We start from the raw sequence: 24,390 nt of genomic DNA, 5'->3' as shown, positions 1-24,390 counted from the left end.
TTATACTTTGTCCTTTATACTTTGTTAGGCCAGCTATGAGTGTTACAGCAAATTACATGCAGAAAAAATCTGATCAAACTCATGGCCATCCTATGGACTGATGTGTGGTCTGAGAGGTTAGTTGACACTTTTGAAATGGTGGTCTCTTTGCTCTAACTGGAGTAACATGTCATTTTGCCATGAGGAACATTTTTTGTGGCAGACAGCAGCCTTAATTACTTAGCCAAACCAGGAGGGAACATGAAGTGCTGATTCTCGCTGATTCAATCTCTGGTTAAGTCAGATTCTCCTTTTATAGTTACATCTCCTGCAATAAGATTGAAAGCACCTATATAATGAACCATCCTCCCAAAGGAGTGCCAGCACCACGCACACCGACAGAAATACTTTCACCCCCTCATTCCAGCATATTCCCATTTTTGCTGTACAATAATTGTAACTATGCCCTGTACACCTCTAGTTCTTACAGCCATGGAAAACACAGATTTTAATCTGTGCATGTAAAACAGAACATGTACAAAGGACACCAATCTCAAAACAGTTGATGTATACTTTTGCTGTAAAACGCAGTGGATATAAATGGAATACATTGTCCTCCAGAGCAACAGGAATAGATGAGGATTCACTGCTGGTGATTTCAGCATCAGTGCCAATTTGTAATGTGCGTTTGAGGCCACCTGATGATCAGGTCTACTTTTAGAATGTGAAATTATGGTTTCTTGGTCAAAACTCCACAATGTGTGATTTCATACCCAGTGCTTCATGGTGTGATTTATTTATTTATTTTTAAATAACTGCATCCTTCATTTGATTATGTCACCCCTCTTTCGCCTCGCTCACCAGCCATCCCGTCTCCACCTGTCCCATGTGACATACACCTGATAAGTGAAGGTGCTCTTTAAGGGCACTTTCACACCAAGTTTATTTGCAATTTATTGGCATTGGGTGCACTGTCAATCAAACCTTTACTCAAAACATGAATTACTTAAGTCATGAGCCATTTATAAAATGTATGAGGCATTTTTGTCAATATTCGAAACATGTTTGAAACATTCGCTAAGAATGACCACGTAACACTTTGATTTTTATTTTGTTTTAAATTTACAATTTTGGGAGAGGACATAAAATACTTTGTACTTGTACTCTACAGAATCTCATACTAAATGCTGTTTGTCAATCACTAATTTGTATATTAACACTAGTTTAAAAATCCTTTATAGCTTGTTGTTGAAAACAATGGGTCCTTTAATCCTTAGAGGAAAGGAAAAGAAACTTTTTTCTCAGATTTATCGATATTCAATCGATAATCAACAGTCAAGAGCACTTGTTATGGATCAAAATGAACAGAATTATAGATAAGATAAAACATCCCTGTACATATAAATATAATACAGTAAATCTTTTATTAACTAATCCTTACACTGTATCAATGTCTTGGCTCCACTCAGTAACTCAGCTAACTAATATGCAGAAAGTGCTGGACATTTCTGAAATTTGAACTGTAAATTGCACCAGCATGCTGTCACCACTAGGGGGAGTTCTAGTTTTTATGATCCACCAGTTCTTTGCAACTTCGCGACAATTAACGGCCTTATATTGAACTAGGCCCTTAAGCTGCCATTTACTAACAAACATGCAAATGGCTGTGCGCTGAGGCTGAGTTTACATACCATATACTAAAAAATTTACACTTACAGGGCAGTAACTAAGAGTACTCATTTAAATGCCATTTGCTGCAAACTAGCTATTGAAATTCCCTATCTCCTCACTTCCCACAATACGCTGCAGTATACATCTTCTAACTTGCTACGAATATGGCGAATGAAACAGTAAGAATATGCCAGAGGAAAGAGAAAATTCCTACCAATAAAGCTGTAAATATTAGCAGAAGAAGCAAAAAGCATAGGCCTATGTCCACATTACATCTGCTAGCCAAAAAAACAACATCTGGTGTAAGGTCAACTCAACAAGCAAGAAGAAAAGATGGCAAGACCTGAGGAGATGTGAAAGGCAATTACAGCAGAGCATCTACAGATGGTGTCTTCTTGGCATGATACCATTTACTCTTCAGATGATGAAGACATAGGTATTTTTTATACAAGGTAAAGAAGAGACAGTTGAGTGGAGACATTGACGATGCTGATTTTGAGATGGAACACCTCTTAATACAATGTCAAAGGTGGCAATGCTGATGTCCCATTGCAAAATCTGGACCAGTAATGTCATCAATATTTTAATGTACTCAATGTGTTGACCAAATTCTGAAGTAGGCTTGGGTTGGCTTCAGAAGAACATGACCTCAAATAAAACAAAGGAAATTGGGTTATTAAGCTCTGACTTGCTGCTGTGATTTAGTCTACATTTTGTTCAGAATCACATATGAATTGTGGGGTTATTTGTCTAAATAAGTGAAATCCATGAGCAGGAGGCATTAACATTTGAATTCTCACCAGCTTTCACCAATTTTCTTCCTAGATACACACACACACACAATACAGGTTAGTGGCACAATCTGTTAAATAATGGCATAGTCAGTTAAATAAAACTAATATTTATTTCATAATGAAATGGCTTTGTCCAGCTTTTTTGACTTTCTTTAATTCTTGCAATAATGTGGCCATGAAATTATTTAGCCTATGTTTTGGAGACTATGCCTCAAAATCTGTAAATAACATCAACTAAAGGATCAGAAACCACTTTCTGGATGTAGGACAGCACAAATGTATAATTTTATGTGCCTTCCTCAAAAGGCCTTTAAATTGTGGTAGTTTGGTGAAGGTCAACATGGCTGGAAAGTAACACTGAACTCCCTAACAGTTCTTGCAAAGTGAAATGGGGGGAAAAAATCCTGTTGTGTGCCACTTGTATTCTTTTCTCTTCAGTTAAACTCTGAATTTTTAAAAATGAAATTGCTTGCAATGTCGCATTACTAATAAATTATTCTATTTTTTACCCAATCTGATGTCACACCCTGTTTTCAAAAAGCTAAAATAAGTGATATTGTTTCTAAAGTGAGACTTGAGCTTTGACAGCCTCGGTATCTTGACTTGTGTCAATAGTCACCTAATCAAACCCCGACGCTTTCAAACACATGTGTCGGAGGATGGGTGTTCCGGTTTCCTTTCTGTGCAGGGATTTTTAGGAGACCCCGTAGCAACCCTAATAACTTTTAATTTTACTGCAATATCCTTCCGCTCCGGTATGTAGTTCGTAAATCTGTACCTTTTCACTGAAACCAGAACACAAGAAGAGTTTGCGGAATTTCATATTCCAGCGTTTCAAATATAATACATGCATTAATACGATTACGTATTCAAATTAATTTGTCTTTGAACAGTAAAACTGTTTTCACATGCCGGAAGTTTGAGTCCCGGTTGGATAAAACGATCTGCGCTCCTGTTCAACCTCCTTTTCAGTTGAATACTGAAGCTTCGTCCGGATCATGTCAAGCGGTTCTGCGGATTATAACAGGTAGCTAGCGAGTCCGTCATTTGAAATAATTAAACATATCAGCCGTTATTGTCTAAATTTGTATGTTACCGTCTCAGCTGGTGTGACAAATGAAATAAATGAGTGAACACGTTAACTGGTGACAGCCATCGCAGGTTAGCTAATTAGCTAGCCGGCTAATTTGGACATAGCCTCACGAACCAGAAAAGCTGTAACTCGGTATTCGCTGGTATGTCGGCTAATGTTACTTAGCCAGTGCTACATATGATTACCTTGACACTTCTGTTTTTCGATGACACTGAATGAGTTTCTTCAGGTTGTTGGCTAAGTAGCTGACTAACTAGTTAGATTGTTGGTTAATTGGATTTATAGGAAAACCTCCGTTTGTTGGCTATCTAAGCTAACTGTAGCCTTGATGGTAGGCCATCTCCCACCGATTTCAGCATATGATCAGCAGGGCCAATGTCGGAAAGGTATTTTACTCGTTAGCTAGACTACATTTTATTGCAACTTAATCCGGCCATATAGAATTTGCTGTTTTGTTAAATTGTACCTTTATTCGACCAAGCAGATTTTGTATTTAACTTTTTGTACTAACTGGATTACTTGCCTAGTAAACTATTTGTCTAACGTTAAACTCGCCGAATGTAGAAAGCGGCTAGCTTTTTGGGTAATGTTAGCCACACATACGCAAAACCAGCTGTCCGGACAGCGGGATGTGCACCATTTGGCGAATTCTTGGCTCATTTTATCTGACCTTCGGAGCTAGAGAACTTGTTCCTTGTCCTGTTGTGTTGTCCAGTTACGTAAATTTTGGGTGTATAATAAGGATAACTTAGCAGTTGTTTGGGCCAGGAATGTCAAGTATTGTCTAAATTACCAAGCAAGGCGCTAAAATGAAGCTAGTTGGATAGCTACATTAGCTAGTCGGGCCTTTAATGTGGAGAAGGGGTGCTGCCTTATCTATTCGACATCATAGTATACATAACTAGGTAATTAGCTGAGTTGTGGTAATGCTGGACGAAGTATGAGATGATGGCATACCATCTTTCGGGACTGACGAATTATGGAGACCATTTTTTTCTGCTGATCATTCTCGTCCGGCATTCCACGTGGCGGGGGTGGGTGCATGCACCGCTGAAAGTTAGCTGTCTACCTCTTCGCGATCAGTTACGATCAGCGCGTTATTTGATCTTTATGGTGAGCTGGATGGCTGCCTCTTTATTGTACAGTAGTGTACTTAATAAACAACATAAACATTTTCTTATTTCTAAGCTCTAGAGACAGAGACCATGGGGGCCCGGAGGGAATGGAGCCTGATGGTGTCATCGAGGTCAGTTTTTTTTTTTTTTTTTTTTTTCCTTTTTTCCTGTCATTCCGTTGGATATCACTCGTTAGCTTTGTGCACGTGTTAACATAATTTATTTTCTTCCCAACACAGAGCAACTGGAACGAGATTACAGATAATTTCGATGACATGAATCTGAAGGAGACTCTCCTTCGGGGCATATATGCATATGGTTTTGAGAAACCATCCGCCATTCAACAGAGGGCAATCATTCCATGCATCAAAGGTACAGAATAAAAATATGAAGTTGTGAAATACTGTAGAGTGATATGATGTTATGCCATCTTTCGGGACTGACCAGAACTGGAGATGACTTTTTTCCACTGATCACTCACACAGTGTCTCCCATCTCAAAACATATTTGTTTCATTATATTCAACACGAGTTGTTGCATTGGTATTGTTGCAGTTCAAGATGGGTCTGATTTTCCCACTTAGTTTATAGTAAAAGGTCTCATGTAAAAGAGCATGAAGCAACCCTTGCAATTGGCCCGGTTTCCATTCTTTCTTGAGAATCTCCTGTGATTTTTTTTTTTTGCAGGCTATGATGTCATTGCTCAGGCCCAGTCAGGAACTGGCAAGACGGCCACGTTTGCCATTTCCATCCTTCAGCAGCTGGAGATAGACCAGAAAGAGACGCAGGCTCTAGTGCTGGCTCCCACTAGAGAGCTAGCTCAACAGGTATGCTGCACCTGAGGTCATAACATAAACTGAAACATGTTTTAGACCAAGGCGGCATATTTGGAAGATCTGAAAGGTACTATTTTTAATTTTTCCCCCAACTTCTGTCACTACCACTGTAAATAGTAAATAGGCCCTTTCCGTGGCAAATTCAGATTAGTTCTTTTGTGTATTTGTCAGTTGAACTGCGGTGCAGCTGTGAAGTGCTGTCTCGTTTCCCCAGCAAAACAAAGTTCAGTGCAAGCCTTGGATGCCTTGATCTGACACATGACATGGGTGCTTGGCCTGGCCTGCTGATGGTCTTGCAGTCACAGCCTCAGCCAGTTAGTCTCCAAGTAATTGAGCTGAATGAGTTGTATTGGTCATTTTTGTCATTTAGATGTCTTTATCCATAGTGTTTAATAGTAGTTTGTCTTACAATGAACAAAATATGTTACTGTACAGATTTTGCATTTGCAAAGCTAACAGCATTATGTAGTAGTACGCTATGATTACATTGGGTAGAGGTGTTTTCCTTGTTGTAAGGTAAGGTATGGTTAGTATGTATGTTGTCTGCCTCTCCAGATTCAGAAAGTAATACTGGCTCTGGGTGACTACATGGGTGCCACCTGCCATGCTTGCATCGGGGGCACCAATGTGCGGAATGAGATGCAGAAACTGCAGGCTGAAGCTCCTCACATAGTGGTGGGAACCCCAGGGCGAGTGTTCGACATGCTCAACCGGAGATACCTGTGTAAGTACTTTTCAGTGTATGTGTCCGCCTCTGACAAACACAGATGCTAGGCTTAATAGTGAGATGATGCTCAACCATCTTTCGGGACTGACCTGTCATGGAGATGCTTTCTGTTCACCTGATCACTATGGAAATGTATGTGTAGATTGAGTCCTAGATGTGACGGACCCCTGCCAACTGAAGTGTCTTATTTGCACAGCTCCCAAATGGATCAAGATGTTTGTCTTGGATGAAGCAGATGAAATGTTGAGTCGAGGATTTAAGGATCAAATCTATGAAATTTTCCAAAAGTTGAGCACCAACATCCAAGTGAGTCCTTTCTTTACAGTGTCTTTTGGAAGCAAACATATCAATTTGTGCCTAATTTTCTTGTCTGGTTTTCACATAAGCATATACCAAGATGAGGTTTGATATTTGAGGAATGGTCAAAATAGTATGCTAGCCGTTCCTCTTAAACAGGGTTACACAGATAGTATTTACTGGGAGGAAACATATGTAGTTGATGTGTAAAACTGGAGTTCTTCCAAATAAAAGAACTGTGCTAAAATTTCCAAAACCAGGTTCTCTTGGTTTTGGTAATAATGCTAGCAGAGTAAAAAGTGGAAGAAGAACATTTGCACTGTGCTGCAAATGAGATTTGGTCGGACCTCTTTCTTAATGTCCAGTGTCCTATGTCTCAAAGTCCAGTGCCACATCTGTTACAAAAAAAGTCTAGAACGCCTGTGGAGGAGCCCAAGGTATGTTGTAAATGCCGTTTATGCTTCTTCTCTCAGGTTGTGCTTCTCTCAGCTACGATGCCAGCTGATGTGTTGGAGGTGACCAAAAAATTCATGCGTGAACCAATTCGCATCCTTGTGAAAAAGGAAGAGCTTACCTTGGAGGGTATCAAGCAATTCTACATCAATGTGGAAAGGGAGGTAAGTACTTTTCAGCTACTTTGGTTAGTCCTCATCAGCAAGACATTGACATATTAGTAATGCAGTTAAATGCATAATTAAAGTCCACAGGCTGGGTGGCAGAGCCAGTTTTGGAGTTTTCCTTCTTGCTAAAGCACTCTGCTAAAATTGTGAGATCCAAGCCTTTTGGCTTGGTTCCTGCGATAATGAAAGTCAGAGTACACCCAGGAAGGAGAACAACTGCACAGTATCGGGAATGAGACCAGGGTGGACCTCTTTCTTAATGTCCAGTGTCCTTCGTCTCAAGATTCTGTGCAACATTCTTTCACCAAAGTAAAATTGTAGTTTATGGTTGAGTCACACCTTTCAATTGCGTCTCTGTCTGCCAACAGGAGTGGAAATTGGACACGCTCTGTGACTTGTACGAGACTCTGACAATCACCCAGGCTGTCATTTTCTTGAACACAAGAAGAAAAGTTGACTGGTTGACTGAGAAGATGCACGCAAGGGACTTCACTGTCTCTGCCCTGGTGAGATGAGGTCTCATTTCTGCATGAAACCTAGGGAGATTGAGGCTACTCCTTGACATTTTTTGCTGTATCAGTGTGGAGACTTTGTGTCGCTGCAGAGGTTTGCCTTCTGGTAAATGTTGTTAAATGGAGTGTTCAGGTCTGATTCTAATGAGAAGGAGGATTTGGTTTCTGGGCTGGAAGGTAACCTTTGACACCATTTTGTAGCATGGTGACATGGACCAGAAGGAGCGAGACGTGATCATGCGGGAGTTCCGATCAGGATCTAGCAGGGTTCTGATCACTACAGACTTGCTGGTGAGTTTGTTTTTTAATTTAATTTTCCTCCATGTGAAGAGACTTTGTTTTTGACACAGCTCTTTTAACTCTGAAACTGATTTGCAGCTGAATTTGTGCACATGGTAAAGTCACATGGTAGTACTCTGCCTGCGGCAAATGGTATCTGCTTACAGCTCGGTGGAAAATTCATGCATACTAAGAGAAAGCTGAAACCAAAATGGCTGCCTTCTGCAAAGGTGGTCTTTCCCTAGCAGCTCAGCCTTTTGGGAGATCAAACATCTGCACTCCACAGTGGGTTTCAGTGTTGAAATTCATTACTTACTTGCAGATTACAGTTCCTTTTCTCTTGGGAGTAACTAATTCATGTTTTCTAGGCTCGTGGCATTGACGTCCAGCAAGTGTCCCTAGTCATAAATTATGACTTGCCCACAAATCGTGAAAACTACATTCACAGGTAAGTGATGGCAGTCAAATTTATAATTAAACATCCGAGAAGTGGATTACTGATTGTCAGAGTTTTGATCTGGTTGCGGTCGTTTTCCCTCTGAACAGAATTGGTCGTGGGGGTCGATTTGGCAGGAAAGGTGTTGCGATCAACTTTGTCACTGAGGAGGACAAGAGGATTCTTCGGGATATCGAGACCTTCTACAATACGACTGTCGAGGAGATGCCGATGAACGTGGCCGACCTGATTTAACCCTTTGGATGAGATTTCTTTTATGCGGTGCTCGCTGTGGTCGAATAAAACGCGTGCATTGTGTTCATTTTATTGGAAAATATTGAATCTCGTCTCAATGCTGAAAGCGGATCAGAATTTGGATATTTGATAAAACGAGAGTTAAGTCGTGAGCTCTTGTGTGGACAGTTTGTAGGCTCAATCTCAACAGTTTGACTGCCGGGGCGGGATTACAAAGACATGGGGTCTTTACATTTTTTCTTTATTCAGTATTTTTTTCCTAGCTCAATAAAGTTGTATGTATTAGATGTACTCTACCGTTTGATAATTTACTTGTGGACTAAAAGATATAAGTGCTGTATAAAGTCGGCCAACTACGTTGAACTAACATACTTGCAGTTAAACTAGGGCCAGATCTGAACACCTTCCAAATTAATGCACTTTCTAGTTCATTTTGTTGAATGTATTTAATTTAACTATTTAATCATGTATATTCTGAAGACCTCTTTACATGTGGGCTTTAATAACTTCAATAGCACTTAAATGACAAATTGATTTATTTGTATTTGACCCGTTTCAGAATAAAGAGGAGTATAAGGTTACTTGTGTTTTCCTTTATGACTCAACTCCAGTGAACTTTGCCCCCATTAAATGACCCCTTAATGCACATTTCTCCTATGAAATGGCATGAATGTGGCTAAGCTGCAGTACTTGTATCTTGAAGTCTGTGCCACTTCCATTAAGATACTGGTTGGTTTCTCATTTTTGTGCATGTTTGTTGTATACATACGGTTTTCTGCTGAATATTAAAATGTTGATCTTCAGCATTAAATTCTTGGTGCTTTGTAAGTCAAGCCAGGCTTACCAGTTTATGGATTTTCCCTGCTACAATTTGCACCCCTATTTTTTTCCTTTGGCATGAATGAGCAGGGCACCAAGTTGACCTGTTGATCATCCAGACCATTTCCGTAAGTCATTTGAGCTAACCTTAATGGGAGTGGCATTTATTTAGGGTGTGGGGATGTAATGACATGGCAATTTAGTGGTTGGAATGACACGGCATGAAACACCCTATAAGTACAAGCAGGTACAGGGTTTAGAATATCAAGTGTTAGACTAGTTTTGAAATCAAAGTGTTTTGGCAGCATTGAGGTGTTCACGCTACTGTGAAAAGTAGAATCGAAAAGGTTTGGAAATTCGACAGCATCAGGCCAGAAAACACTAGTCCCTGAACTTTCCAAACAAAATTGGCCACACCCACCTACATTTTAATAGGTGGTTGCTTAGTCTGATTACATAAGTTTTCTAATGTTGGTCTCAATCCACAGTAATTCATCTTTCGTTTACACAAGCTCTGGTGGTATAGCAATGGGAGAAAATGCTTTGAGCCACTGACTTACACAGCGTTTACCTCACAGTGAATAATTAGATAATTTGCTCCTTAGTTATTGCCTGCATAGGGAGACAGGCAGCTTCTGATTGTGGGCAAGCATCACAGTTCAAGCACACATGGATTCTTTTAAGGACCTCGAATGGCTGTGCTCACATGAACTCATCACCATAATAATACACTGTACACGTGTCTTGGGTTGAAGTAGGCTCAGAAATGCTTGCCAATCCTCTGTAGTGGTTTCAGCATTGTTTCTTTTGGCTTGAAAAAAATGTGGTCATGCCTACCGGATAATGCATATGAAAGTGAGCCCTCCACAAAGGGGCAGATTAGCAGTCCTTATTTGATCGTGATTCATTGTCTCTTGCATCACATTGAATGCAGGTGGCTTAGACTGGCCCTCCTGTGCTGTGCCATGTGAGTGTCCAGCATAAACATCTCAAGTTGTGTAAATTTTACAAAGACCGTTGATGCAGCATATTGAAAGTGTGTCAAAATGTGTGATGTATAGGAAAGCACTACTTGCTGTAGTTATGAGATGGTGGGAAAAAATGGTGTGGTATGAACACACCATGCACCGTTACAAGGTTGGCGGGGGATACTTACGTAAAGGTGTGGCTCAGGTAATACCCGAGTTGTGTAACATTCAAGCAGCACAGCAACTTCCAGAATGTGCAGCTGGCTGATAATCAGCAGGGCAGCATTGCTGCCGTTCCCTGTTTAAGGACATTGCACCATCTTTCACTGATACTTCCTACTCCCTGCCAGAGGCTGACTATGCAGGATTTCAGCATTGCTATGGGAAAGGCAGGGGCTCTGGACTCTGGGATCTGACCTAGAAACAAACTCTCAAAAGCGCATGGACATAGTCCTGCAATACTGTTCTGCACCCTGTTTTTGAAAAGCACCTCAAACAGCGTCCTCCTACTACTTAATTTGAGTGTAATGACACTGAAACCACATGGTGAGGAAGCTGGCCAACACGTCTCACAAACCAAAAAAAAAAAAACAGAAGAAACAAAAAAACTATTTATTTTAAAATACAAGGTAAAGAAACTCAGCCTTGGACAGAAACACCACAAGTCTCAAGATCCTCCCAGCAACAGTCCCACACCTATATTTAATGCAGCTTTGATTAGGCAGGTGTGGTCCGTTAACCAGTGGCTGGCTTCACATGCACCTCAGACAATTACATTGACAACAGTCACTTAACAATAATCAGGTTTTGATGTAATTGATGAAATATGATCTGCTATTCATAGGTTTGAATTGGAGAGAAGAAAAAGGGCCCTCGAACATTTAACATTTCAACAATTAACACAACCTAACAATGAACAATATTCAGTTTGGGGGAGGTGAAGGCTCTCCACAGCCTGCCGTGGACACCCAAAGGGCTGCAACATGGAAGTGTACAGTGGTCTTACATTAAAAATGCAGGTACACAGCTGAGGAGATGGGGAGGAACCCTGGCAGTGTTCTTGAGATTTAGTATGAACACAGTTGGTATTCTTGCCACAGTCAGCTATGCAAAATTCTTCTTTTGTTCTCAGACTACTTGGATCTTGTGCTTTAGAAGCCTTGAGCTCCAGTCAGTCCAGCTGTACTCTGCAGTGAAAGGGCAGCTGAGAGGAACTTATTGGCCTGACTGTAGCATATCATTTTAAATGGTCTTGTTTAGAAGTCTTGCTATGTGAATATTGTCTGCATTTAATCCCTCAGGCTTTTGACATTATAGGAATGGTATCCTCCTCCCCTTAAACTTTAGCTATAGCAACCGATTTGTACAATAAAACAAATAATGGAATGATACTAACTGAATGAAAAGGGAGAATGAGAAACCAGACTTACAATGCAATTACTGCATGATGCAACTGACGGGATTAAGGAAAAATGACTACTCTTTTAGTGTTGCTATCACAGAGATGTCTCTTTCTTTTGAAACCTCCAACAGCCAGCAACGACTGCCCTTTTCGAAAATACCAAGACCTCACAGTAATCAGCTGTAAAAAGCGGCACTCTTTCCACGGTTATTTATAAATGAGACTGTTCTTTAACTGTAATGACGTAACTGGACCTTTGCCCAGCTCCCCAGCCCGAGAGTGAATGTACATTTCTCAAGTCTTTACTTCAGCAGCGGCAGGGGAGCCATGAGCAGGCCTGTGTTTGTGTGGACAAATGGAGGGACATTAGCCTTTTGGACGGGCACCAAGAATGTTGTGCAGTCAGCAGTATTGGGGCACTGTGCCTGGATACTGCGGGACAAAACGACGGAGCTGTGACTGGGCTTGAGCATATACAAATAATTAGCTGCTTGAATATTCTATGGTTGCTGAGGGCAAATATTTGTAAAAAAAAAAAAAAAAACTGCCCCCACCCCCATCACTGTTTTATTTTTTTTTTACAGCAGGCAAGAACGGTATGAAACTCTGGCTGTTTCCGTGTAAAGAGGTAGAGGGATCTGCATTCACTCAGACGCTCAGCCAGGAAAATGAATAATAGGGCCCTATTCCTCTTGCAGCTGTTTTTCTGGACAATTCCTGGACAGTTCAGTGATTCACTTTTTTATAATCAAATTATGGTACATTCACATGGCTCTGATTTTTTTCTTTTTCTTTATTACCAGTATTTCAGTTCTAATCTCAGCTACTAATTAATGTTCTCCTAGGCAAATTTTAGAATAGTGGATTACTACTCTGCCTGGCAACAGCGGAACCTTTCTTCTCTGTTTCTAACCTGTCTTCTGTAACAGTTGACAGGTATCTTACTCAGGCCACAAAAAGCAGCACATCAGATATCTGAAATGAAGGGCAGGTTAGGAACAAGATCTTAAAGGTAGTCTAATGGTGGTCTCTGAAATATTATCACTTGTTACCTTTAGCATCTAGCATAGTTATCTACCTGGAACATAGAATGAAAGACAGTGTCTTGAAGATGATAACAGGTTTTTGAAAATGACATACAGAGAAACTGTTGAGTTAGGTAAACTTTAAGATGCAGACACCAAGTCAATGGCCAGTAAAAGGACAATTATAAATACTTCTTATGTCCAATAATACACATTCCCTGGATTTTAATTCCTCATCAAAGTATTTGAGGTGCTATTAACACTCTGATTGTTTTATACCAGAGCACTGAAAACAGGTCTGTATCTATTTTTTTCTCTCTTGGGAGTAGGATGAAAGATTAAATATGAGTTAACGCAGGACAAAATGCAATCAACTTTCTCTGTGTGCATATGTACATGACCTATACATTCAGAGTGTAAAGAAAGTGTGACAGTACAGTACTGAATAATGCATTCGCTGTGTCAAAGGCAGAATACTCCCTCTATTATGATTAAGACAATCTTCTTCAAAAACACTGCCATCTGCAACGGTCGGCAGAGCAGTAAAGTGATCTCTTGTGAACCGTCTAGACTGGCTTATAAACACGGGGTCAGCTTCACAAATGTGCGGGAGTAAGCAAATACCAGGTATACTCTGTGTTGCTCCAGCATGCAGGTTTCAGTTACTTGGGGGCCAGTGACCTACAAAGCAGAGCCTAGAGTCATGCCCAGGGAACAGGTCCCTGCCTATTAATAGTGCAATAGAAACATAATATGGATAGTAAGGGGACTATATTTGAACAGCTACAGTTTCTTTAGAAGACCACAGGTAATACTGCAGTCAGTTACATAAGGCTAAGAGAGCTATATTCACGCAACCAGTTCAATGAAAGAATTTTATGACGGTGGACAAATACATTGTGGTTTAAAACTAGTAGTTAGAAAAAAAAGTAAATTGATCCTCGTTGCTACTACACATATGCGTTTGCTTAAGAAAAAGACACTGCTAACAATCAGTATAAACGATATGACAGCTAAGGCACTTCATGTGTCAGGTTCCAAAGATCTATTCAAAATGGTTCAGATGTGTGGAAGAGAGCTCAAGAAGAACATGTCAACGACGAGCTGTTGTCGGTGTAAAGCCTCAGTTCGTCTACTGCACCTTGTCAATTCACTGCAATTCCTGAGTGCTCCATATGTTTTACCTAAAAGGGCACAGTATCGCCCCCCAGTGAGTCCGTCAAGACCACCACCATGTTTTTTTTTTTTTTTTTTTTTTCTCGAAAACACCTGTACACTCTTTAATACACCAGGCGTTAATTGGTTCTACGTACCCAAAACGTGAGGTTAATGCACCATAACAGAAATTATCAAGAGCCTATTGGTACTTGTATTCAGTTGATGTTCTCTCATTCAATGTTGCACTCAAAATAAAATAAAATAAAAGAAAAGAAAAGAAAATAAAATAAAATAAAAGAACGAAACCATGGCTCAAACGTGTTGAGAATCTCCTATCGGTAAAATTGTACAATTATCGCTGTACAATTGCCCTTACACTCTGTGTATCGCTGACGACGTTCAGTAAAATGGAAACGTATGGCCATTGGCAATACTTTTTTGTGGTATTGCGTGAAGGGCGATGGCCGGGATAGATATAATACAGTACGCTCTTTCAGAAAGGTAGCTGTTTTGCAGTGAAATTGGAAATCGAGATCAAATGTTAAATGTTCACTGCTTTTAAAAGTTGACATGAATGCATGTCTGCACTCTTGACTGTTGGTTGCCCAACGCGTTTGGTAACACTCACGTTGGCGAATGAACACCGAAGGTCAGGAGCCTCCAACCTTCTACTAAATGCATGACATGAGAATGAAGCAATTCGCAAATTTTCATTGTCGTTACCGCATTCCAAAACTGAAGGAAGGGCAGTGCAGCTGCGTTAGTGCGATTTGTTAATATAAAAACCTGTAATTTCAAGATATGTATTATTCTGGCGTATGTTTAATTTTCAATTAATATACGCACGGCTGATACATATTAAGCACTAACTGCTTCCTCAGGTGACCTCAGGTGGGTGGCAGGTGAGTTCAACTGGTGCTTGCCAGCAGTCGTGGAAACGAGCCCCATTCTATAAACCATAACTCTATGTTTTCATGAAAGAATCCACTATAGCTCTATCCCACTGCAGGCAGGTATCTGCCCTCCGATGTACTTCCTGGTGTTTGTCAGCGTATAATGGCAAGCCCTTAGAGGTTATTCAGAATGATGCAAAACCGCAAACTGCACACACAATGCTGTACTTATAGGAATGCGTTATCCGGTGTGGCTTAGCTGAGAAGGAAAAGCAGCCCCTCTAGCTCCCAAGTCTGCTTCCCTGCTATTTCTTCCGGACTGAGTCACGACCGGTGTGGGATTTGCCTTGTTGCGTGCTGGGAGCCTCCGGTGCTGGCGCCTGGATGCTCGGCGTGGACCGCCGCGCTTAAGCCAGGAGAAAAACAGTATGTCTCTGCAGGAACTCGGGCATCGTGCGGAAAGTGTCATCGCCCAAGCCGGTGAGTGCCCCTTCTACCGACAGTGTGTAAATTCCCAGGGGGGGGGGCGAGGGTAGACACCTCAGCTCCACTGGGACGCAGATCTGTCTGTGCTCCTCATTCCACGCTGTGTAACGTAAGGAGGAACCGTGGGACAGATTAATGTGCTCATAAAACTGTTATTATCTGTTATGTTAATTTACATGGGAAATACGGTGTGTTAGTTTGTTTGCATACACGTATTTCCTTTTGACCTTGGCTGTCGACTGTACAACCACAAACTTGTGTACTGTGGAGGTTAAACTGACTTGCTATGTTACGAAGAAACAATGTATCGCAAGTAGTAGATATTACGGGGAAGAACTTAGACCAGTTTCAGAGTTTTTCTTTTTTTCGGATTTTGTCAGGTTGGGAACTGGGTATTGTTCTGAAACCGACAAAAAGTCTCATGTTTCAATGATTGTACATGGCTGTAATGTTGTGTGTTGCAAATAAACTTTTCAACATCAAAATATTGCATGGGTGAATTTAGCAATATTGTGCTGATGTATTTAATTTCAGTTGTATTAGGGAGTACTTTTGTTACAATAACATTCCATTACACTGACCTAGGGAGGCCCTGGGTTTGTGTTGGTACTGCATTGCAATGGGACACCCGTGTCAAGTATACTGTGTTGCACATCAGTGTTGGAGCAGGTGATGAGGCCATGTCTGGTCTCACGCTTGTGTATTTGACATTGGCTCTTGTGTACTCCTCTTGTACATCCTCCAGATAAGTGCATCTGCTAACTGACTAGATGTAAATTGGGTACCACAGTATTTTTCCTGCTCTTGACACAATTTCTCTGGAGTTCCATAGCAATGCTCTTCTGAAAGTTTTACAGTGCTACATTATCAGGCCAATGCAAACCCTACATTTCAGTTCACTTTGAATAATATTTGAAAAAATATATATTTGTATTTACAATATCTACTTTGTATGACCATAAAATGTTGTAGTAGCAAAGGTAGCACGTAAAGGAAGCTACAGCCTGCCTTGTGCTGCGCAAGCTTCAAAAAGAATATAACATTCCAGATATTTACAAGTCTCTAATTTACCTTTTCTTATATAACCTTCTGTTTGCATGTTAGCCTCTTCTATTTTTCTTTGGTCGATAAGAGCTTTAGACTGTTTAGTGGGGGGATAAACATGGTTTCTGACCGCTCGTCTTTAATTCTCTGAGCTGCTTCTGCTAAAACACTAATACTGTATTAAACAAAACAAAACAAAATTTCTATTTGAGCTGTTAATGGTAAATTGACTAATATTACTTCTATCCAAACAAATGCTACAAGTGCTACAACCTTACAGTTGTAGTTGAATTGTATTACTGAGCAAATGTGTTTCACTGGTGTTATTCTGATGAATGTAGATGTTTGCCATGGTGTTGTTGAACACCCCAGAATAATACTTTTTAAAATCCAGATCTGTGATTTCACTTCATTATTATAAGACTCCAAGTTACTATCTTGTTCCTCATGGGTGTGTGTGTATCTTTCACCAAATAATTTCAAGGGCATCAGAGGAATGATCCCTGCAAGCCTGCTTCATTATTTAAGAATCCCCTCTCTGTAAGGTTTGAAAACTGTCCTTCCACTTCCTTGGATTGAATGTTAGGCAAATATTAGCAGTAATAGGGAAAGGCTTTATCAACTTCGAGATTGTTAAAGATGAAAAAAACAATGAAGCACAAAGTTGTAATAATGAGAATAGATTTCTTTCTGCTTTTTCCCCTGTCATCTGTGTCATATGCTGCGGTAGGCTCAATAAAGCTGTTCTTTTGAATCTGACCTAGAATACATCCCCTGAAGCACAGATTTGTTTGTGTGTCACAAATAGCAGGCCACTTTACTTGTTCCTCTGTGCAATGCAGCCTTGCAGTAATTGGTCAGCGCTCAAAAAGGCAGGCTTACTTGGTAGGATGATTGGTTGGCAGCCGTATGGTTTAGTGGTTAACTCTGCTTGTAACCAGAAAATAGCAGCGGGAATACTGGGGGACATCCAGGGATAAACATCCATTTGTAAAGTCATAATATATATTATATGACATATAACATATATATATATATTATAGTGTATATGTTATATGCTGTCTGTCATACTGAATAAAGTTGTCTACAAAATGACTAAATAATGTAAACATGTGTTTTGAAACTGCACTGCCCCCTTGAGGTGAAATCCATGGCAGGCTTCTGAGTCTTAATCTCAGTTGCACAGAAGGTTGATTTGTGGTAAAGCTCACAGTAAGCGAGAAACTCATACAGTTGCAAAACTGAGACACATTTGATCATATATGTTGCTTATATATAGGTTGCCTATGACATCTTGCCCTTAGAATGCTCTCAGAATGTTGTATACTTTACGGTGCTTGTGAATATTAATAACGTTCATTGGCACATTAAATGTGAAATACAGACAGATTCTTACAATATGGAAACACACACATACACATATATAGTCATGGTCATATTCATATTAATCAGACAGTGCTGTGTCAATGGAGGATATACCATTAAGTGTCACAATCACTAAATGGTATGGATCTCCATTTCCTCTGCTAAATCTTCAAGTCTTGCATTTACAATATTGCATTTGATATTAATATGAATGAAGTCCTTTGATTGACCTGGGAATTAAATGTCAGGTTCAAGAATGGTCCCTCACTTTCATAATCAGTATAAAATAAGAAATGCAATACACATAAATAATGATAAGGACGTGATATTGATATTTGTTATTTAAGTGGTAATCGACCACTGCACATGTAGCAATGTGGCAGAGTTGAAGAGATGGAGTCAGGGTCCCTCTTTGGTAATCATTATATATTTGTCAGTTTTGTCATCCATAGCCTCACCTCTCATTTAGAAAGGATCTTACTATGAATTACACCTTTCGTTTATGTCATTTACATTTCAATATATCAGAAACATTTTCATTACACAGATCAATGGACACCCCAGTCCAGCCCTGGCAAGGTCACCTCCATCTAGAAAGGGTAATGCTGTAACGGTTGGCCTTCCACATTCACCACTTGCTTTTTACATGAAGTTTCTGATTGGCTGTTGTCGTGTCTGACACACATGCCTCAGAGAAAGAGCAGGAAAAGGCAGAAAAAAATGTGTGTGTTGTTTTTTTTTCCCCTTTCTTAAGATTGCGTGGACCGTGACTAAGAAAGGTCATCATATCGCGGGTAAGCAGCACCCAAAGGAAAAGAATGAATACCTCCTTTATGATCCAGGAGGCCACACTGAAATGGGGAAACCCTTTCAAGTCTAGGAGCTAGGTATCTTGTCTAACGGGAAGGCTAGTTCCAACACACACAGATGATTAATTGTTTTACAATCAAGTTTTATGCACCTCTGCAAACACTAATTGGGAGACAAATCCATTCTCGTCGCTTCCGGCTCTTTTCTGAAGTTGTCATTTGGGTATTTTCAGTGGTGCAGTGGAAAGGAAACGCAGTTATTCATTCATTTTGCCTAATTGTGTTAAGAGGATTAGCATAGTCAGACTTCTTAGTAATGCAGAAAATGCCAGGGAAATTAAGCAGTCTGGCTTACAAATTTTCAAAGGGTTTATTGGAAGGGGATGGATGCAGAAATACAGCAGGCAAGGAATCTTAAATGCAAAGCAACTGGAAAACACATTAGTGTCAGGCTAATTGCTACAATATGTAGGCTAGTTTCCAGAGGCATCTGTTTGAAACATGCTTTACACAGATGCCTCTCCAGGCCTGACAGAACATGCATGATAGCTTTCAGACAGTGTTTTTTTTTTTTTTTTTTTTTTGATCAAAGACCTTAACAGTTTCCCAGCTGGTTCCTTCATTCATGGTTTGGTGCTAACATGATATTCTTTGGGAGGAATTTAAATGGAATGGACAATCTGTTGTTGTGTTTAATGTAAAATATCTGTTTGAATTCAGCCTCATGACAAGAACAACTTTGTGAAGCTTGCTTCCAATTAATTTTCTGTCTGTTGCTTTGCTGTGTAAGTTGTGTTGAAAAAGAACGTCAACTAAACTTCTAAATGTCATATATTTGTGATATATTGTGTAATCTTTGTGTAATCTTCTCAATTTTGTAGAATGTAGGTTGTAAAACGAGCATAAGAAAATGTCAGACTTTATTACAAATTTTAAATCACTGACATCATTAATGATAAAAGAATATTATTATTATTATTATTATTATTAGTAGTAGTAATAATAAAAATAATAATTTGTATAAAATTTTCCTAATCCACTGGAATTAAACAAAATATAATTCAGTTGCTTTGTTATTGCCAGAAAATTCTTAGGATATGATTTTTGTCATCCTGCTTTTAAATTATGTAAATCCTAGAAAGTATGATTCCATACACATGGTTCATTTAAAAATTTTTCCCATCCTGGTTTGAGAAATGTCAATAATTGATTTCCTGTCCTTCCTTTAGTGAATGCAAGGCTTGGTGTTTATGTGACCAAATTAACATCAGACCCACTGCACGTGGCATTATTGTCCTATGAATTTGGTTCATTCTAAGTCTCAGAGGCCCAGACTGAAAAACAACGCAGGCTGTTTCTGGTAATCAGCCGGTGGTCAGCAGGAAGGTCAGACAGCTTCCTTCCCTGCGCACTCCTCGCAATGATTTGTCATTCTTTTCAGCTTTTTGCTTCTTTATCACCTATTATACATAAGGTAGCATCTGATGGACCACAGTAACAGCACTTTAATATTCAAATTACAGGATCAAAAGGATACGCCCATATGTGCATAAAGGTAAATTCTGTGTCTTGTTTTTAGTCTGCGGGCATTGCTACTTGATATGTTTTTCAACTCATGCGCACAAATATTTCAATATTTCGATACACCTTTATTCATACACAGATATAGCAACACATATTTACTTATATTTTTAAATACAACGGCATTTCAAAATTGAAATTTGAAATTTTGATTGGATGTGAAATTTGTTCATTCAGACTTCCCAATAAATAATGTCATGATATTCCTATCACTGACTGAATGTAAGAAAGAACATAAATGTTCTGACATAAATAAATGTAAATAAATGTTCTGACAAATGTTCTGCATTAGCCTGACTGCTTTCTGTCTACTGTGGTTATGAAAACACTAAAATTCAGTTGTCTTAGAGTGAGGTCCTCAGCAGGGATTCCTCATCTGTATCAATGTATATTTACCCTGGCATGTGTAGCTTTTTAATAGGATGTAGAATGCAAAGTATATTTGCAATATCTTATTATTTACACTGTTGTCTGTAAAGTATCTGCTGAAAAGCATTTCCCCTTCCTAAAGTGGTTTGGCTTAAGGCCAGAGTTGGACTTCAATTAACCAAAGCTCAATAGAATGGTCCTCTCGGCATCTATTGACAGATATGCGAGAAACCAGCACTGTTATGGATTTGAGTACAGTCAAACCACTCTCCAAGATTATTACCACAGTATTAGGGCCCCTTACAATAGAGGTCAAGATCTGTTGTCAGTGAAAGCGCAAGCACATGTATGTGGGCTATCTTCATAGGTCAAAGGCTTGCCCCCACCCCCAGATGTCACCTTATATCCATCCATATTCACTGCCCAGGGGGTACTGTTCTCTTAAAATGCCTGTTTAAAACTGTTACACAGAGTCTTCTCTTCATTTGAATGGATCCATCTAATTTGTGCAGCCACAGTGTGAGATGACGACAGTTACTTCGTGATTTCTCACCCTCTCCAGATGGTTTGGCTCGTTTAAAAATTAATCACTTTTATTTTAAAACACTCAAATCACAAGGCTGTGTCATTTTCGATCCAACTTTAGTGTTGACCTTTTGCAGTTTTTTTTTCTGCACTTTGAGGTTTGCATGCCTTCAGACAACTAAGTGAGGGTTGTTCGTTGCTCACAGCCCACGCACACATGCTCTATACCTCAGAGAGCTTATTATTGTTCATTTATTATTTAAGCGTTGATGAAATATAGATTTCTCTGCCTATGCTACTCATTGAATAATGAGTCTCTAAATCAGATGTCTGATTTTGCTTTGGTGTCTGTCTTATGAGTGAAATATCACATGGTCTTTAAGCATTGACGGTGGGAAATATGCACTGGAAGGCATATAGGTTCTTCAAAACTTGTCATTTTTTTCTGCAATATTTTGATTACTTTATACTTACACTGTGAAATGATGATATAAGTTTTGAGCTGTGGAAAAAAGAAAATTTAAAGCATCACAGGCAAACACATAACCTGAAAAATAACCCTCTCTGAATTTGTGTCATATGTTCAGGGGGCATTTTGAAGTTTGTGGTATTGCTCCTTGTGGCCAAAAGCAGTGTGTGTGTGCATGAGAGAGAGAGACAGAGAGACGGAGAGAGGGGGTCCTCATTTATAGTACCTTTAAGAGCTAGCACACAGGGGCAGAGCATTTTGAAAGGAAAATAACATTTCTATAGCTTTCTAAGTAGACGTTCATCCACCTGCTTTTTACTTCCAATTGTCCTCATAAGGTATTACTTGTGTGCATCGAACAGCCCCATTAGGCACAGTAGAGTCTGAGGATCTGCTTCAAAAGAGAGGCATCAGGGCAGGATTAACTCTCACTGTGGCCTGATCCTTGTGTTGCTAATGGGCTACATCAGAAATAAGACTTGTGTTCAGGGGAGAGTGGATTGCACTTGCCTTAATCCAGTTCTCCAGCATTGTATCTTATTGACCATACGGATTTATGAGAATGTGTAGTTTTTCAATGGCTTTATTTTGCAATCAGGAGGTGAGAGGGGAGGTGCAGGGACAAGGACATCTGTCCAATCATTGTTGAATTTCTCATCTGATCACACACAATCCAAAAATCAGTAAAGCCATTCCTGAACAAATTAAAACAAAATGTTGCTGTCATTTTTCAAAAATGCATCTTGATCCATTACAGTATCATCAGAAAGAAAATCAGCACTTTGATCCCAGAATGTTTCTGTTGCTGTATACAATGATGAATGCTGTTCTGGGTGGGATAGGAAAGGGAAGCTTTCATTGTTGTGTGCATTGTTTAGAATATTATAATAAATCATGCCAATATGCTCAACTTGTTGACGCCCCAACTGGAGTTCTTTGTATACAGGGACAGAAGAGTTACAACAGCTTTCATTTCTGTGGCAGCCCTCAATACCATAAAGCAAACATGGGATAGTTATTTTTAATGTGCTTATTCCACATCCATTGGTTTTAAACTCGGCTGATTGTTGGATTTGGCGTGTATACTGCCCCCTTTGTGGACCCCAGTTTATCGGTTGCTTCCTCCCCGCCATTTAAAATAACATAGCCAAGTCCAAGAGGAGACCCTCTCTTTGTTAGAAAGCACTTTGATGATGTAATATGGGAAGCTAAGGAACAGCATGGAGCTTCCCAGTAATGTCTTAAATAACTATGCAATTAATAACGCCTGAGGCACTAAACTGTGACCAGGAGTTGAAAGCCGTGAATATTCCTGATAGCACCTTGTTGGAACTGATGTACAAAAATATCTATACCATTTCATTTTCCTTCATGCTATCCTGTTATATTCTATTGAGCTGGAAGTTGCTAAGAGCGTCTGCTAATAGCATGAAATTTATTCTGAAACATATGCTTTAGGGAATATTATTACACTAGCGATGATGGTGTTAGTGGCAAGAAAGACTAGCTTCATTCACCCTGGTGATCTCTTGCTGGCTGTGAGGGAAATGGAGGGCAGCGGCCAGAGTGAGGGGACCCGGATGCCTGGGATGAGGTGAGCAGGGAGGTAGGTCAGGGCGGGGAAACCAGCAGCATGACCCCATGCCAACAGATGGATGTCACTCTTGACAGGACCTCCCCAGAGCCTCATGGGAAGCAGGAAGCTTTCAGGCAGTTTGAGTGTTTAAAATCTACAATTATAAAATGTGTGAATGGTCCTTCTCTTTCACGCCTCAGTATTCTGGTGATATAGTGACAGCGGATAAAGCCATAGTCACAGGCTGCTAGGCAGCGGACTGACAGCCCACAGGAGGTGACACATAGGGTGCTTTCACACTAGAGCTTTTGGTGTGGACCCGAGTCCGCTTGAGCTGTTAGTTTGGTTCGTTTTGTTGATGTGAAAGCTGTTTTCCGAGCTCGGGTGCGTACGCGGAACCGTACCTGAGTCCTCCAGAAAACGGGGGTCTGGGGTACGGTTCACTTGAACCCCAGTGTGGTTCGCGTTTGGTGTGAAAGCTATCCGATCTAAAACCAGGAAGTAAACGCTATTTTGCCTCCCTTTTGCGTTGTTGCCTTGTGACATTGGTAAATAAAAGCTGCCTTACGCGTTGATGACGTAAACGGACCAGGGTTCGCAACCAAAAAATGTAATGTGAAAGGAGACCAGCGGGGGCAGGGGGAGGGGGGAATAATAGCAATCGAGTTCAGACCAGCAAAACGGACCACGTGTGAAAACAGCGTGTGGAAATAGAGATGCTTGTTAATATTTGAGGCATTGCTGTGCTATGGACATCAACTTTCCTACCTCTGTAACTGTCCCCTCCAATTAAAAAAACAACCCGAAAGAATGCTTCACAGTACCACAATAACAGTGCTACAGTGGTTAAAAGGAAGAGCTGCAATGTGAAAAAGGTCATTTCTGATCAAGTTTTTGCTACGTGGGTGGGACTTACGTCCCTGATTTGTTTGACGCATCTTGGTGTGATGCCATCATTGATATATTTGATGACAGATTTGGTGACTTGCATGATATTTTTCCCTCCAGATAAACTGCTCTCCTAAACCTGTTTGTTGCTGCCTTACCCTTCCCAGTGCTATTTCTCAACAAGAGACATGAAATCCATCTCCTGGAGGTGTGTGTTATTTTCTCTCTGATCTTGGGCTACCTTGTGACTGAGTCATTTTTCTACCCTTTCATTCAGTGGGTTGAAGTTAAGGAAGAGAGTCCTTCTTTGTGAGCTGTGGGCCCTGTGGTATCATCACTAGTGCAGGGTTTCATATCAGGGCATTCATTTTATAAGATACTGAAATTATAACCACAGAAA

General features: G+C 40.1%; 1 protein-coding gene and 5 non-coding genes across 6 annotated transcripts; all 6 read left to right on the top strand.

Annotated features, from left to right (window-relative positions):
* Positions 1 to 3,376: 3,376 nt before the first annotated feature.
* Positions 3,377 to 9,194, top strand: LOC118795496 (eukaryotic initiation factor 4A-II). Its single transcript, XM_036554020.1, has 11 exons — positions 3,377 to 3,471; positions 4,726 to 4,783; positions 4,892 to 5,024; positions 5,339 to 5,478; positions 6,043 to 6,211; positions 6,411 to 6,520; positions 6,985 to 7,128; positions 7,500 to 7,637; positions 7,845 to 7,934; positions 8,291 to 8,370; positions 8,469 to 9,194. The coding sequence occupies exons 1-11, from the start codon at positions 3,443 to 3,445 to the stop codon at positions 8,611 to 8,613; spliced, it is 1,236 nt and encodes a 411-aa protein (XP_036409913.1). The 5' UTR covers positions 3,377 to 3,442; the 3' UTR covers positions 8,614 to 9,194.
* LOC118796193 lies at positions 4,476 to 4,546 on the top strand. Its single transcript, XR_005005873.1, has one exon. It is a non-coding gene; the product is annotated as a small nucleolar RNA SNORD2 (small nucleolar RNA).
* Positions 5,061 to 5,131, top strand: LOC118796191. Its single transcript, XR_005005871.1, has one exon. It is a non-coding gene; the product is annotated as a small nucleolar RNA SNORD2 (small nucleolar RNA).
* Positions 6,268 to 6,339, top strand: LOC118796192. Its single transcript, XR_005005872.1, has one exon. It is a non-coding gene; the product is annotated as a small nucleolar RNA SNORD2 (small nucleolar RNA).
* On the top strand, positions 6,731 to 6,908 carry LOC118796190. Its single transcript, XR_005005870.1, has one exon. It is a non-coding gene; the product is annotated as a small nucleolar RNA SNORA81 (small nucleolar RNA).
* On the top strand, positions 7,248 to 7,430 carry LOC118796189. The gene has a single exon (XR_005005869.1). It is a non-coding gene; the product is annotated as a small nucleolar RNA SNORA81 (small nucleolar RNA).
* Positions 9,195 to 24,390: the final 15,196 nt, after the last annotated feature.

This window comes from Megalops cyprinoides, chromosome 20, assembly GCF_013368585.1.
Source record: "Megalops cyprinoides isolate fMegCyp1 chromosome 20, fMegCyp1.pri, whole genome shotgun sequence".
Classification (NCBI taxonomy): domain Eukaryota; kingdom Metazoa; phylum Chordata; class Actinopteri; order Elopiformes; family Megalopidae; genus Megalops; species Megalops cyprinoides.
The sequence above is the reverse complement of the archived record's forward strand: the minus strand, read 5'-3'. Positions and strand labels throughout refer to the sequence as shown.

Bases quoted from the DNA above. Each gene is read 5' to 3' on its own strand.
- LOC118795496 (XM_036554020.1), top strand. From the start codon at position 3,443: ATGTCAAGCGGTTCTGCGGATTATAACAG. The intron at 7,935-8,290 runs GTGAGTTTGTTT...CATGTTTTCTAG, and splicing joins TGATCACTACAGACTTGCTG to GCTCGTGGCATTGACGTCCA. The intron at 8,371-8,468 runs GTAAGTGATGGC...CCCTCTGAACAG, and splicing joins CGTGAAAACTACATTCACAG to AATTGGTCGTGGGGGTCGAT.